At 49.9% G+C, this 13,156-nt stretch overlaps 1 protein-coding gene across 1 annotated transcript; it reads left to right on the top strand.

Annotated features, from left to right (window-relative positions):
- The first annotated feature begins 4,237 nt into the window (after positions 1–4,237).
- CCL22 (C-C motif chemokine ligand 22) lies at positions 4,238–12,002 on the top strand. The gene is made up of 3 exons (XM_021932019.2): positions 4,238–5,564; positions 7,501–7,624; positions 10,842–12,002. Exons 1-3 carry the CDS (start codon positions 5,492–5,494, stop codon positions 10,924–10,926), a joined length of 282 nt encoding a protein of 93 aa, XP_021787711.1. The 5' UTR covers positions 4,238–5,491; the 3' UTR covers positions 10,927–12,002.
- Positions 12,003–13,156: the final 1,154 nt, after the last annotated feature.

Raw genomic sequence — 13,156 nt, 5'->3', positions numbered from 1 at the left:
ATATGCACACACACACACACACACACATATACACATACATCTACATGCACACATGCATATATATAAACACATACATACTACATATACATCCATATATACACACATATGCAGACACATATTACATAAATATTCATATATATACACATACATCTAGATATGATAGGCACATACATCTATAGTTATACATGCACATATATATACACAAACTACATACATATCCATATATACACTCATATATAGATAGGTACATCTGCAGCTATACATACATATGCACATATATTACATACATATTCATATATACACACATATGTAGATGTGCACATACATCTATAGTTATGCATACACATATGTATACACACATATTGCATACATATCCATATATGTATACACACATTTTTTTTTCTCCTGAACTCTTTGGGAGTAAGGTGATCACGACCTTTATCCCTAAATACTTCAGTGTTTTATGACCTTTATCCCTAAATACTTCATCTTCTAGGAATGAGGACATTTTCCTACATTACACTGAAGAAAATCAACAATAAAGCACTAATAATCTACTATACTATCCAGCCCATAGTCACATTTCCACATTTCCACACTGTCCCCAAAAGATCTTTTTAGAGCTGTTTTTTCTTTTCTTTTTTTCTTTTTTTTTGAGATGGAATCTTGCACTGTTGCTCAGACTGGAGTACAGTGGTGCCATCTTGGCTCACTGCAACTTCCACCTCTTGAGTTCAAGCAATTACTCTATCTCAGCTTCCTGAGTAGCTGGGATTACAGGTGCGCACCACCACGCCAGGCTAATTTTTGTATTTTTAGTAGAGATTGGGTTTCACCATTTTGGCAGGCTGGTTTTGAACTCCAGACCTCGGGTGATCCACCTGCCTCGGCCTCCCAAAGTGCTGGGATTACAGTCGTGAGCTACTGCGCCTGGCCCCCTGTTTTTCCTTTTTCTTTTCTGAGATAGGGTCTTGCTCTGTCACCCAGGCTGGAGTGCAGTGGCGTGATCTTGGCTCACTGTAACCTCCACCTCCTGGGCTCAAGTGATCCTCCCATCTCAGCTTCCCGAGTAGCTGGAACTACAGGCACATGCCACTACACTCGGTTAATTTTTTTGTGTGTTTTGTAGAGAGGGGTTTTCACCATATTGCCCAGACTGGTATAGATTTCTGGCCTCAAGTGAGCCTCAGACCCACAAACTGCTGGGATTACAGGCATGAGCTACTATGCCCTGCCTGTTTTTTCAAAGCTAGGATTCAATCAAGGTCCATGAATTGCATTTGGCTGTTATGTCTCTTAAGCCTCTTTTAATCATAAATGTTCTATTCACTTTATTATTTTTCTAAAACAACATTAACTTTTTTTTAAATTTTGGAGACAGAGTCTCACTTTGTTGCCCAGGCTGGAGTGCAGTGACACAATCTTGGCTCACTGCAACCTCCTCTTCCCAGGTTCAGGTGATTCTCATGCCTCTGCCATCCAAGTAGCTGGGACTACAGGCATGCACCACCACATCCAGCTAAATTTTTGTATTTTTAGTAGAGATGGGGTTTCACCATGTAGGCCAGGCTGGTCTCAAACTCCTGACCTCAAGTGGTCTGCCCGCCAGGGCCTCCCAAAGTGCTCACAGGCTTGAGCCACCGCGCCAGACCGACATTAACTTCTTGATGATCTGCGTACAGTTATCCTGAAGAGCATCTGGAAGGTTCCACCTTCTGGCGTTGTCTGATCGCTTCCTCATGGGGTAATTTATCTTCTTCCTCTAGCCCCTGTATTTCTTGTCAACTGGTAATTAATACTAGGGACTTGATTTGATTCTAGGGAAGCACCTTTTAAAAGAATGGTAAAAATATGAATAACATACATTTACCATTGTAGCCATTTTTAAGTGTACAGTTCAGTGGAATTCAGTACATTTACACTGTTGTGCAACCATCACTACCATCCACCTCCAGAACTTTCATCTTGCAAAACGGAGACTGTGTCCCCTTGAAACTCTAACGCCCATTCCCCCACCTCCAGCCCCTGGCAACCACCATTCTGCCTTCTGTCTCTGTGAATGTGACTATTCCAGGTTCCCCAAAGCGGCAGAATCATACAGTATTTGTTCTTTTGTGACTGGTCCTGGGTCAGGGCTTTTGACAAGAGGTCCTCTGAGGTGACGCCGTGCACTTCAGTTTGCATCCTAGCAGGAGCTCACGGGAGCCCTGCGGTCCCTGCCTGCCAGCCTCTCCACTCAGCTGTGCTCTGCATCTCTACCCATTCTGTCTCTACCCACTCTGTCTCAGCTGTTCAGCCCTCTCAGTCTGTCTGGGCCTTTGCATCTGCTGTGTCTCTCCCTGGCAGGCTCCTTCCTATCTTTTTTTTTTTTTTCGAGATGGAGTCTCGCTTTGCCACCCAGGCTGGAGTACAGTGGTGCAATCTTGGCTTACCCCAACCTCTGCCTGCCTCCTGGCTTCAAGCGATTCTCCTACCTCAGCCTCCCAAGTAGCTGGGATTACAGGTGTGCACCACCGCATATGGCTAATTTTTGTATTTTTGGTAGAGATGGGGTTTCACCATGTTGGCCAGGCTGGTCTTGAACTCCTGACCTCAAATGATCTGCCTGCCTCAGCCTCCCAAAGTGCTGGGATTATAAGCATGAGCCGCTGTGCCTTGCCTCCCTTCTATCTTTGAATTTCAGCTGAAATGTCACCCCCTTCTAGAGGCCTTTCCCGACTGCCTATCCCAAAGCTGCTTCTCTGTTTCATTCGCTTCCTGGTGTTCCTCCCAGCCTGACATTACGTTGTTTGCCATGTTTGTCTGTTGTGGAAGACAAACTCCATCAGAGCAGGGGCCCCTGCTCTCCTGTTCAGGTTGCCTTCCCAGGCTCTGGCAGTGCACTTGGCACATAGTAGGTGCTTGTATGAGCTTCTTCTGGCTGCTGTAACAAATGACCATGAACTTGGTGGCTTAAAACATCACAAATGTATTATCCAATAGCCTGAGATGTCAGAAGTCCTAAATCAGTCTCAGTGGACTAAACTCAAGGTGTAGGGAGAGATAAGTTCTTTCTGGAGACTCTAGGGGAGAATCTGTTTCCCTACCTCTTCCAGCTTCTCCAACCCGCCTGCATCCCTGGGTTCAGAGTTCCACGTCACTGGGACCTCTGCTCTGTCATCCATCATCTCTTCTGACTCTGACCCACTGCCTCCCTTTTGAAATAACCCTGTGATTGCCTTCGGCCTGTCCAAATAATCCAAGAAATCTCCCTCTTTAAAGATTCTAGATCAGGTATGGTGACTCACACCCATAATCCTAGCACTTCAAAAGGCCGAGGTAGGAGGATTGCTTGAGGCCAGGAGTTCGAGACCAGCCCTGGCAACATAGTAAGACCCCCATCTCTAGAAGAAATAAAAATTAGCAGGGCATGGTGGCACATACCTGTATTCCCAGCTACTTAAGCGGCTGAGGCAGTAGGATCGCTTGAGCCCGGGAAGTCAAGGCTGCAGTGAGCTATGATTGCACCACTGCACTCCAGCCTATGTGACAGAGTGAGATCCTGCCCCTAAAACAACAACAACAACAAAAATCCTAAACCCTAAACAGTCACATCTGCAAAGTCCTTTTTACCACATAAGGTAACATAGTCATAGGTTTTGGGGATTAGAATGTGGACATTTGGGGGGGCCGTTATTCTGTCTACGACACGGTTCAACAAATATTTGCTGAATGAAGGAACTGGATGAAGGGATGGCTCCCTTTATAAATGGAGTCCCAAGTTCTGAGTTCCAGGCCTGGCGTAGCCTCTGTGTGGCTGTGTGAGCTGGGCAAGTCCTCTCTTTCTCTGAACCTCAGTTTCCTCTTTCATTAGATGTGTTGTTTTTGTTTGTTTGTTTGTTTGTTTGAGATGGAGTCTCATTCTCTCACTCAGGCTAGAGCGCAGTGGTGCAGTCTTGGCTCACTGCAACCTCTGCCTCTCACCGGATTCAAGCGATTCTCCTGTCTCAGCCGCCCGAGTAGCTGGGATAACAGGCGCGTGCCATCATGTTCAGCCAATTTTTGTATTTTTGGTAGAGATGGGGTTTCTCCATGTTGGCCAGGCTGGTCTTGAACTCCTGACCTCAGGTGACCCACCTGCCTGGGCCTCCCAAAGTGCTGGGGTTACAGGATTACAGGAATGAGCCACCGTGCCCAGCCCATGTGTTCCAAGCACCTACCATGTGCCTGATCCTCAGAAGGCCCTGGGAATGCCAGGAAAAATGAAGGGAGACCCCAGCCTCCTAGAACTTGGAGTCTGGCTTCTAGGGAGGGGCTTGAGAAAGGGAAAACCTGGCACAGTCTGCCCAGGGCCACACTCCAGGTCCCCTAGAAGGCTTTGAAGTCCTGAGAGGGTGTGCTTACCAAGGACGTGACATTTCAAACAGCTTTGACGCATAAGTAGGAGTTTATGCGGTAGAGATGTGGAAAGTGACATTAAAGGCCAGGGACAGGCCGCAGTCCCTTTTGAGGAACTGTGAGGAGTGTGGTGTGATCCCTCAGGGGAGGGAGACCAGTGGGGAAAGGCCTGTCCGGAAACGGGGCCTTGAGGGCCACAGACAGGAGCCCAGGTCCTGCCCTTAGGTGAATGGGGAGCCACAGCAGGGTTTTGAAGCAGGAGAGAGAGTGTGTAGCTCGGGACCACGCACTCTGGCTGCTGCAGGGTAAGGATGGCATTAAGGGGGCCAGCATCCCAGCCTGAGGTGGAGGTGGCCCGGACTGGGCAAGAACAGTGGGGTTGGAGAGAAGAAGCAGATCTGAGAGAGATTTAGGAAGCAGAATCAACAGGACATGGACATGGTGAGGGACTGAGACGGGAGTAGGGGAGGGAGAGCCTGGCAGCCACTGGGAAGGAAAATCAGGCAGGATAGAAGTGTGGGTGCACGCTTTTCATAAACCATTGAGAAATCTATGACCTGGCCCAAATGTGGACTTTGCGAGAAGTGCCAGAAGAGGCTGGTGATGGGTCAATGGGTCCATAGGCCTCTCCCATTGAAGAGAGATCAGTGATGCTGTCATTAAGGGTACAAGACAGGCCTCAATTCCAGGTGAGGGTTGGTCCACATTCTCACTTGATTTACAACCAGTGAAGTCAACAGGGCTGTGAAACCATCTCCCTTACTTCCAGATGGGGAAACCAAGTCCCAGAGACAGCTAGACAAGGCCACACAGCGTGGAGACCCTGGGGAGCACGAGCCTCTAAGAGGGGGATTTTACAAGTCTCTCTGAAACCAGAGGAGAGGACAGATTTGGGGGGGGTCCCCTCTGAGTGGTTCCCCGCCAAAGAGAATTTCTCCACTTTGGAGGAAGTGGGAGGTAGTTCTCCTTTTGAGATGTGAATGTCAAGTGACTCCGGGCACCCCGGTGACTAAGAGGTAAGTAAGTGAGGCTTGTGGGTGGAGCCAGCATCTTAAATAGCAGGTCTTCCTATGTCCCTTTGCAGACACCTGGGCTGAGACATACAGGACAGAGCATGGCTCGCCTACAGACTGTGTTCCTGGGTGTCCTCATCCTCCTTGCTGTGGCGCTTCAAGCAACTGAGGCAGGTGAGGCTGGGGAGCAGGAAGGCCCCCTACAGAGGCCAGGGCGGACGCTGGGGTGTCTTCCTCATGTCTTGGACAAGCACTGGACTGAGAACAGAAGACCTCAGTCTGCGGTTGGCTCTTGCGGTCTTCGGCTAGTTACAGCGCTTCTCTGGGCCTCAGTTTACAAGTCTGTTGAATGGGTAGTCTTGAAGGCTTGGAGTCTAGGATCTGTCTCAGTTGGGTTGGGGTTGTGGTGGGCATAGCCTCGGGATCTCCTGCTCCAGAAAACTCAAGCATAGGGCCCTAGGGGTGTGGGTGAGGAGCTTCTAAGGGGTCAGGTCTGAGTAGGGGAAGGCAGGTCTGGGGCAAGTGGTTCTCCCTTGGAAAGCTGGTGCTGCCCTCCTACCATCCATTTTTTAAAATTTTATTATTTTTAAAATTATTTTATTATATTATATTTTATTTTTTGAGACAGAGTTTTGCTCTTGTTGCCCAGGCTGGAGTACGGTGAAGCAATCTTGCCCCACTGCAAACTCCACCTCTCAGGTTCAAGCAATTCTCCTGCCTCAGCCTCCTGAGTAGCTGGGATTACAGGCATGTACCACCATGCCTGGCTAATTTTTGTATTTTTAGTGGAGACAGGGTTTCACCATGTTGGCCAGGCTGGTCTCAAACTCCTGACCTCAGATGATCCATCCACCTCCGCCTCCCAAAGAGCTGGGATTACAGGCGTGAGCCACTGTGCCTAGCCTAAATTTATTTTTTATTTCATTTTATTTATTTATTTTTTGAGATGGAGTCTCTGTCGCCCAGGTTGGAGTGCAGTGGCGCAATCTTGGCTCACTGCAACCTCTACCTCTGGGGTTAAAGTGATTCTCCTGCCTCAGCCTCCTGAGTAGCTGGGATTACAGGCACCCACCACAATGCCCAGCTAATTTTTGTATTTTTAGTAGAGATGGGGTTTCACCATGTTGACCAGGCTTGTCTTGAACTCCTGACTTTAAGTGATACTCCCATCTCAGCCTGCCTAAGTGCTAGGATTACAGGCGTGAGCCACTGCGCTGGGCTCACTATCCATTTTTGTCCAGAACCTGTCCTCAGTATGGGTTCCTGACTCCTTCTCCACCCCACTCTATGCTTGTGCTGTGTTGGGTGGAGGAGTGAGCACTGGAGTGGGGTGGGGCAGCTATAAACAAGAATTGCTCCCAGCTGCTGGGCTTTCTGAGCGCTTTTCATGCATTAAACATCCTCCGAAGCTGGTACTGTTATTACCCCTTTGGTCAGATAAGGAAATTGGGCCTCAGAGGATTCAATGACTTGGTCAGGGTGGCCCAGTGAATCAGGGGAAAGCAGGACTCGAACCCGGGTCTATGTGACTGTCCTCTGTTGAGCCTTCATCCTGACTCTGCTGCATCTTGCTGTGTGATCCTGGGCAAGTTACTCTCCCTCTCTGGACCGCAGCCTTCCCACTGCACACATATGAGCAGAAGCTGACTTCTCAAGTGCCCATGTGCTGATGGATCACTGGGGAGCTTGTCAAAATGCACACCGGATTCAGCAGGTCTGGCGCCGGGGGCTGAGCATTTCTGACAAGCTCCCAGGTGACGCTGATGCCATGGACCATGGACCTTACCTTGAACAGCAAGGATCTAAGGCACCTTGTGGCTCAGAGTCACTGAGTCCCATCTTGGGGTACAGCTGATGCTTAGTTGTTCTGAATCCCTGTTCCTAGAGCTGACTGTCCCAGACTGTAGACATCAGACCGTAAGTGGCTTCTCAGAAGCTCCAAGGGTAGGATCTTGGAGGGCTCAGAATCCTCTGGTCACCATCCTTCCACATGAGAACAGAAAAACAGCATCTCTTTCCTGGAGCCTGGACAGGCCGAGATCAGGGGCTGGGGCCGAGGGTGACCTCTCTGGGCTCCAGCTTGTGCATTCACTGGGCACCCCTCCGCTAGGCCCCTACGGCGCCAACATGGAAGACAGCGTCTGCTGCCGTGATTACGTCCGTTACCGTATGCCCCTGCGTGTGGTGAAACACTTCTACTGGACCTCAGACTCCTGCCCGAGGCCTGGCGTGGTGTGAGTAGGAAGCTGGGGCCACAGGGTCTTGGTGGGTCTGACAGGTACAGCCTGGGATGGCCCAGGTGCTGCTGGATGGGACACACCCAGGGATGAGAGGGATGTGGCAGGGCTACCGGATGCCTGCCAGGATGGCTTGGCTGGAAGAGATGGCTCAGTTCAGGCTTGGGTGTACTACAAACAAAAATAATGTGATCATTTAGCAAATATCATCAGGTGCTTACTAGGCTCCAGGCAACGTGTCAGGTTCTGAGGATGCCAAGCTGAGTGAACAGGGTGCCACCACAGTGTGGGCATGTCAGTAGGCCGTCAGTAGCTGTGGCATCTAGGGTATTTGGGTATAGCAGGTATAGGAGTATGCCTAGTGCCACTGAGTCAGCAAAGATGCTCCCAGGTTTTGGGCAAAAATGGATGGTGAACCAGGCGTGGTGGCTCATGCCTGTAATTCCAGCACTTTGGGAGGCCGAGGCAGGCAGATCACTTGAGGTCAGGAGTTCGAGATCAGCCTAGTCAACATGGTGAAACCCCATCTCTACTAAAAATACAAAATTAGCTGAGTGTGGTGATGCGTGCCTGTGGTCCCAGCTACTTGGGAGGCTGAGGCAGGAGAATCGTTTGAACCTGGAAGGTGGAGGTTGCAGTGAGCCGAGATCACTCCACCTCACTCCAGCCTGGGCAACAGAGCGAGACACTGTCTCAAAAAAAAAAAAAAAAAAAAAAAGAAGCTCACACCAGAAGTGTCTTGGATCCTCTCCAGGCTTCCAGAAGTCCGAGGCAACCCATTTTGACTGGAAGAATATTAAGAGCTAAAATTTCCAAGGTGCCTCCCGAGTGCCAGGCACTGTTCTGATCATTACCTGTATTAATTGGTTTAATTCTCACAACAATCCTATGAGGAGGTTCAATGATTCCCATGGTAGGGACGGAGAAACAGGCTTAGCAAGGGACAGTGACCTGCTCAAGGCTGCGCAGGCTGGAGCCAGAACTCACTCCTGGTTCCTCGTTCAGGGCTTTCTCCTGAGTTTCTTGTTCTCCTTTGCTTCTTTCTCTGGCTTCTTTGCCTCCTTTTCCCGGCCTGGAGCCTGCACCTGCACCTGCACCTGGCTGGGTGACAGGTCCTGCCCTCTCTGTGGCAGCCTCTCTGGCTGCTTCTCCAACTGCTCAGAGCCTGCTGTCCACCAAATCACACACTGGGGGAGGCTGGGTTTAGGGACTCATGACCTGCTTTGGGCCTCTATTATCTTCTTCTCGTCTTCCTCCTCCTTACTGCTGACACCATTTCTTAGAGGGATCTGCAGGTGAATAATAAAGAAGGCTGAAGCAGGAAGCCCCCCCAGAGTTCTTCTCTCTTTAACTCTGAGCCTCAGTTCCCCCAACAGTATAATGAAGTAATAACCTTTACTTATTTGACTTATTTGTATTTTCAAACACATAGAGAGTGCTTGCTAAGTGCTAGGCACTGTTGTAAGCACTTTATAAATATGAACTCATTTAATCCTTGAAACAATCCTACGCAGCAGGTGCCGTCATGATCCCCTTTTCACAGGTGAGGAAATGAGCACACAGAGGTTAGGGGGCCCCTTGAGCGTTTGTTACAGGGCACAGTAATGTAAGAGGAAGGTGAAGAGCTCAAAGTCTGGCGCATAATAGATGCTCAATTGCTGGACACGGTAGTGCCTCTCAGCTACTTGGGAGGCTGAGGCAGGAGGATTGCCTGAACCCTGGATTTTGAGGTCAACCTGGTAACTTAGTGAGACTCTGTCTTTTTTTTTGAGACGGAGTCTCGCTCTGTCGCCCAGGCTGGAGTGCAGTGGCCAGATCTCAGCTCACTGCAAGCTCCGCCTCCCGGGTTTACGCCATTCTCCTGCCTCAGCCTCCCGAGTAGCTGGGACTACAGGCGCCGGCCACCTCACCCGGCTAGTTTTTTTGTATTTTTTAGTAGAGACGGGGTTTCATCGGGTTAGCCAGGATGGTCTCGATCTCCTGACTTCGTGATCCGCCCGTCTCAGCCTCCCAAAGTGCTGGGATTACAGGCTTGAGCCACCGCTCCCAGCCTTTTTTTTTTTAAATAAAAAAAGCTGAGTGCAGTGGCTTACACCTGTAATCTCAGCACTTTGGGAGGCCAAGTTGGGAGGATCACTTGAGACCAGGAGTTCAAGACAAGTCTGGGCAATAGAGTGAGACCCTGTCTCTAAAATCAATCAATCAATCAATCAATCAAATCATATGTAATCATTGGATTTTCAGCCAGAAGGGACCCTAGAAAGAATGTGTCTTGAGGCTCAGAGTAGTTAAGCGTATTATAAGACTCTTGGGGATTCTGGCTTGGCGAGGTGGCTCACTCCTGTAATCCCAGCACTTTGGGACGCCGAGACAGGCAGATCACTTGAAGTCAGGAGTTCAAGACCAGCCTGGCCAACATGGTGAAAACTCATCTCTACTAAAAATACAAAAATTAGCTGGGCGTTGTGGTGGGCACCTGTAATCCCGGCTACCTGGGAGGCTGAGGCAGAGGGATCTCCTGAACTCGGGAGGTGGAGGTTGCAGTGAGCCAAAATCGTACCACTACACTTCAGCCTGGGTGACAGAGACTCCATCTAAAAAAAAAAAAAAACACCCAACTCTTGGGGATTCTATTTCATGGCCTCACCTGGAACTCAAGGCCGGGACTAAAGAGCTGAGGGTCCTGGAAGTCCTTGCTGCTCCTCTTCCTTTTTTTTTTCTTGACACATGGTCTCATTCTGTTGCCTAGGCTGGAGTACAGTGGAGCAGAGACCTGAGCTCACTGCAGCCTCGATGTCCTGAGCTCAAGCAATCCTCCTACCTCAGCCTCCCAAATAGCTGAGATCACAGGCGCATGCCACCATGCCTGGCTGACTTGTACATTTTTGTAGAGACAGGGTTTTGCCATGTTGCCCAGGATGGTCTCAAACCCCTAGGCTCAAACAATCCTCCTGCCTCGGCCTCCCAAAGTGCTGCGTTTACAGGCATGAGCTCCTGGCCTTCTCTTCCTCTTGAGAAATATTCTTTTCACACCACAGGTGACTCGTAAATTTTGAACCACTCTATTTAGCAGGTAATGTCACGTGCAGTAGGTGACTCATAAATGCTGAGCCCTGCATAAAGTAGGTGGCTCATAAATGCTAAGTTCCTGAGGGTGTGGCCTCCTTGCTGCATGCTAATGTTGCTGCATTGTCTCTGGGGTCTCCCCTTCCAGGTTGCTAACCTCCAGGGATAAGGAGATCTGTGCCGATCCCAGAGTGCCCTGGGTGAAGATGATTCTCAATAAGCTGAGCCAATGAAGAGCCTACTCTGATGACCATGGCCTCGGCTCCTCCAGGAAGGCTCAGGAGCCCTACCTCCCTGCCATTACAGCTGCTGCAGCCGGAAGCCTGTGCCAACTCTCTGCATTCCCTGATCTCCATCCCTGTGGCTGTCACCCTTTGTCACCTCCGTGCTGTCACTCCCATATCCCCCTGACCCCTCTAACCCATCCTCTGCCTCCCTGCAGCCAGAGTGTCCTGTTCCCATCAGCGATTTCCCTGCTTAAACCCTTCCATGACTCCCCACTGCCCTAAGCTGAGTCAGGGGTCCCAAGCCTGGCATGCAGCCTTCTGGATCTGGGTTCCATCTCTGTCTCCAGCCTGCCCACTTCCCTTCATGCATGTTGGGTTCTAGCTCCCTGTTCTCCAAACCCATACTACACATCCCACTTCTGGGGTCTTTGCCTGGGATGTTGCCGACACCCAGAAAGTCCCACCACCCGCACAGGTGTAGCCCCACCAGCCCTCCAAGGCATTGCTCGCCCAAGCAGCTGGTAATTCCATTTCATGTATTAGACGTCCCCTGGCCCTCTGTCCTCTCCTAATAACCCTAGTCACAGTCTCCCCAGATTCTTGGGATTTGGGGGTTGTCTCCCCCACCTCCCCACTAGTTGGACCAAGGTTTATATCTAAGTTACTGTGGTCTCCCGGCCTCTAGCACAGAGCACTGCAGACAGGCCCCAGCTCAGAATCAGAGCCAGAAAGTGGCTGCAGACAAAATCAATAAAACTAATGACCCTCCCCTCTCCCTGCCAAAAGGCAGTTACCTATCAATACAGAGACTCAAGGTCACTAGAAAGGGGCCAGCTGGGTCCATGTGAAGCTCCAAATTTGCCCAGATTCACCTTTCTTCCCCCACTCTCCCCCCTTTTTTTTTTTTTTGAGATGAGATGGAGTTTCGTTCTTGTCACCCAGGTTGGAGTGCAATGGTGCGGTCTTGGCTCATTGAAGCCTCCGCCTCCTGGGCTCAAGTGATTCTCTTGCCTCAGTCTCCTGAGTAGCTGGGATTACAGGTTCCCACTACCACGCCCGGCTAATTTTTGTATTTTTAGTAGAGACGAGGCTTCACCTTGTTGGCCAGGCTGGTCTCGAACTCCTGTCCTCAGGTAATCTGCCCACCTCAGCCTCCCAAAGTGCTGGGATTATAGGCGTGAGCCACAACGCCTGGCCAATTTTTGTATTTTTAGTAGAGACAGGGTTTCACTATGTTGGCCAGGCTGGTCTTGAACTCATGACCTCAAGTGATCCACCTTCCTTGGGCTCCCAAAGTGCTAAGATTACAGGCATGAGCTACCACACCTGGCCTCCCCCTTTTTTCCTAATAGGAGACTCCTGTAGCTTTCTTCCCCGTTTTAGCTATGTGTCGTGTCTGCTTACACTTCCTTCTCCCCTCAGGCTTTTTTTTGGATGGTCCTCCAACCTCCAATACCCAGGCCTGGCCTCTTCAGAGTACCCCCCATTCCACTTTCCCTGCCTCCTTCCTTAAATAGCTGACAGTCAAATTCATGCTATGGTGTGAATGAGTACCCTTGGCTTGGTATTATAAGCTGGAGTTATATATGTATTTGAAAACAGAGTAAATACTTAAGAGGTCAAATGGATGAATGGAAGAATTTTAGGAACTGTGTGAGAGGGGGACAAGGTGAAGCTTTCCTGGCCCTGGGAGGAAGCTGGCTGTGGTAGGGTAGCGCGCGCTCTCTCTCTCTCTGTGGCAGGAGGCAAAGAGTGGGGTGTAATTGAGTGAAGGAATCCTGGGTAGAAACCATTCTCAGGTGGTTGAGACAGGCTAAAGACTGGGATTTGGGTCTATGTATGCCTTTCTGGCTGATTTTTGTAGAGACGGGGTTTTGCCATGTTACCAGGCTGGTCTCAAACTCCTGGGCTCAAGCGATCCTCCTGGCTCAGCCTCCCAAAGTGCTGGGATTACAGGCATGAGCCACCACGCCTGGCTTCCTCTTCCTCTTGAGAAATATTCTTTTCATACTGCAGGTATGGGACAGCAGTGTCCCAGGTAAAGGACATACATGTTACAAGTGCCTGGTCCTTTCTGAGGGAGCCTGGTGCCGCTCTGCCGGGTATTTGAAGCTGCGGAACTGGAGGAGGCCATTTCACTCCCTGAACTCAGCCTGACAAATCACAGTGAGAATGTCCATCTTATAGGCTTGCTGTGGGGCTCAGGTTGAAAGTGTGGGGAGTGACACTGCCTAGG

The sequence above is a fragment of the Papio anubis genome, chromosome 18, assembly GCF_008728515.1.
Source record: "Papio anubis isolate 15944 chromosome 18, Panubis1.0, whole genome shotgun sequence".
Lineage (NCBI taxonomy): Eukaryota > Metazoa > Chordata > Mammalia > Primates > Cercopithecidae > Papio > Papio anubis.
The sequence above is the reverse complement of the archived record's forward strand: the minus strand, read 5'-3'. Positions and strand labels throughout refer to the sequence as shown.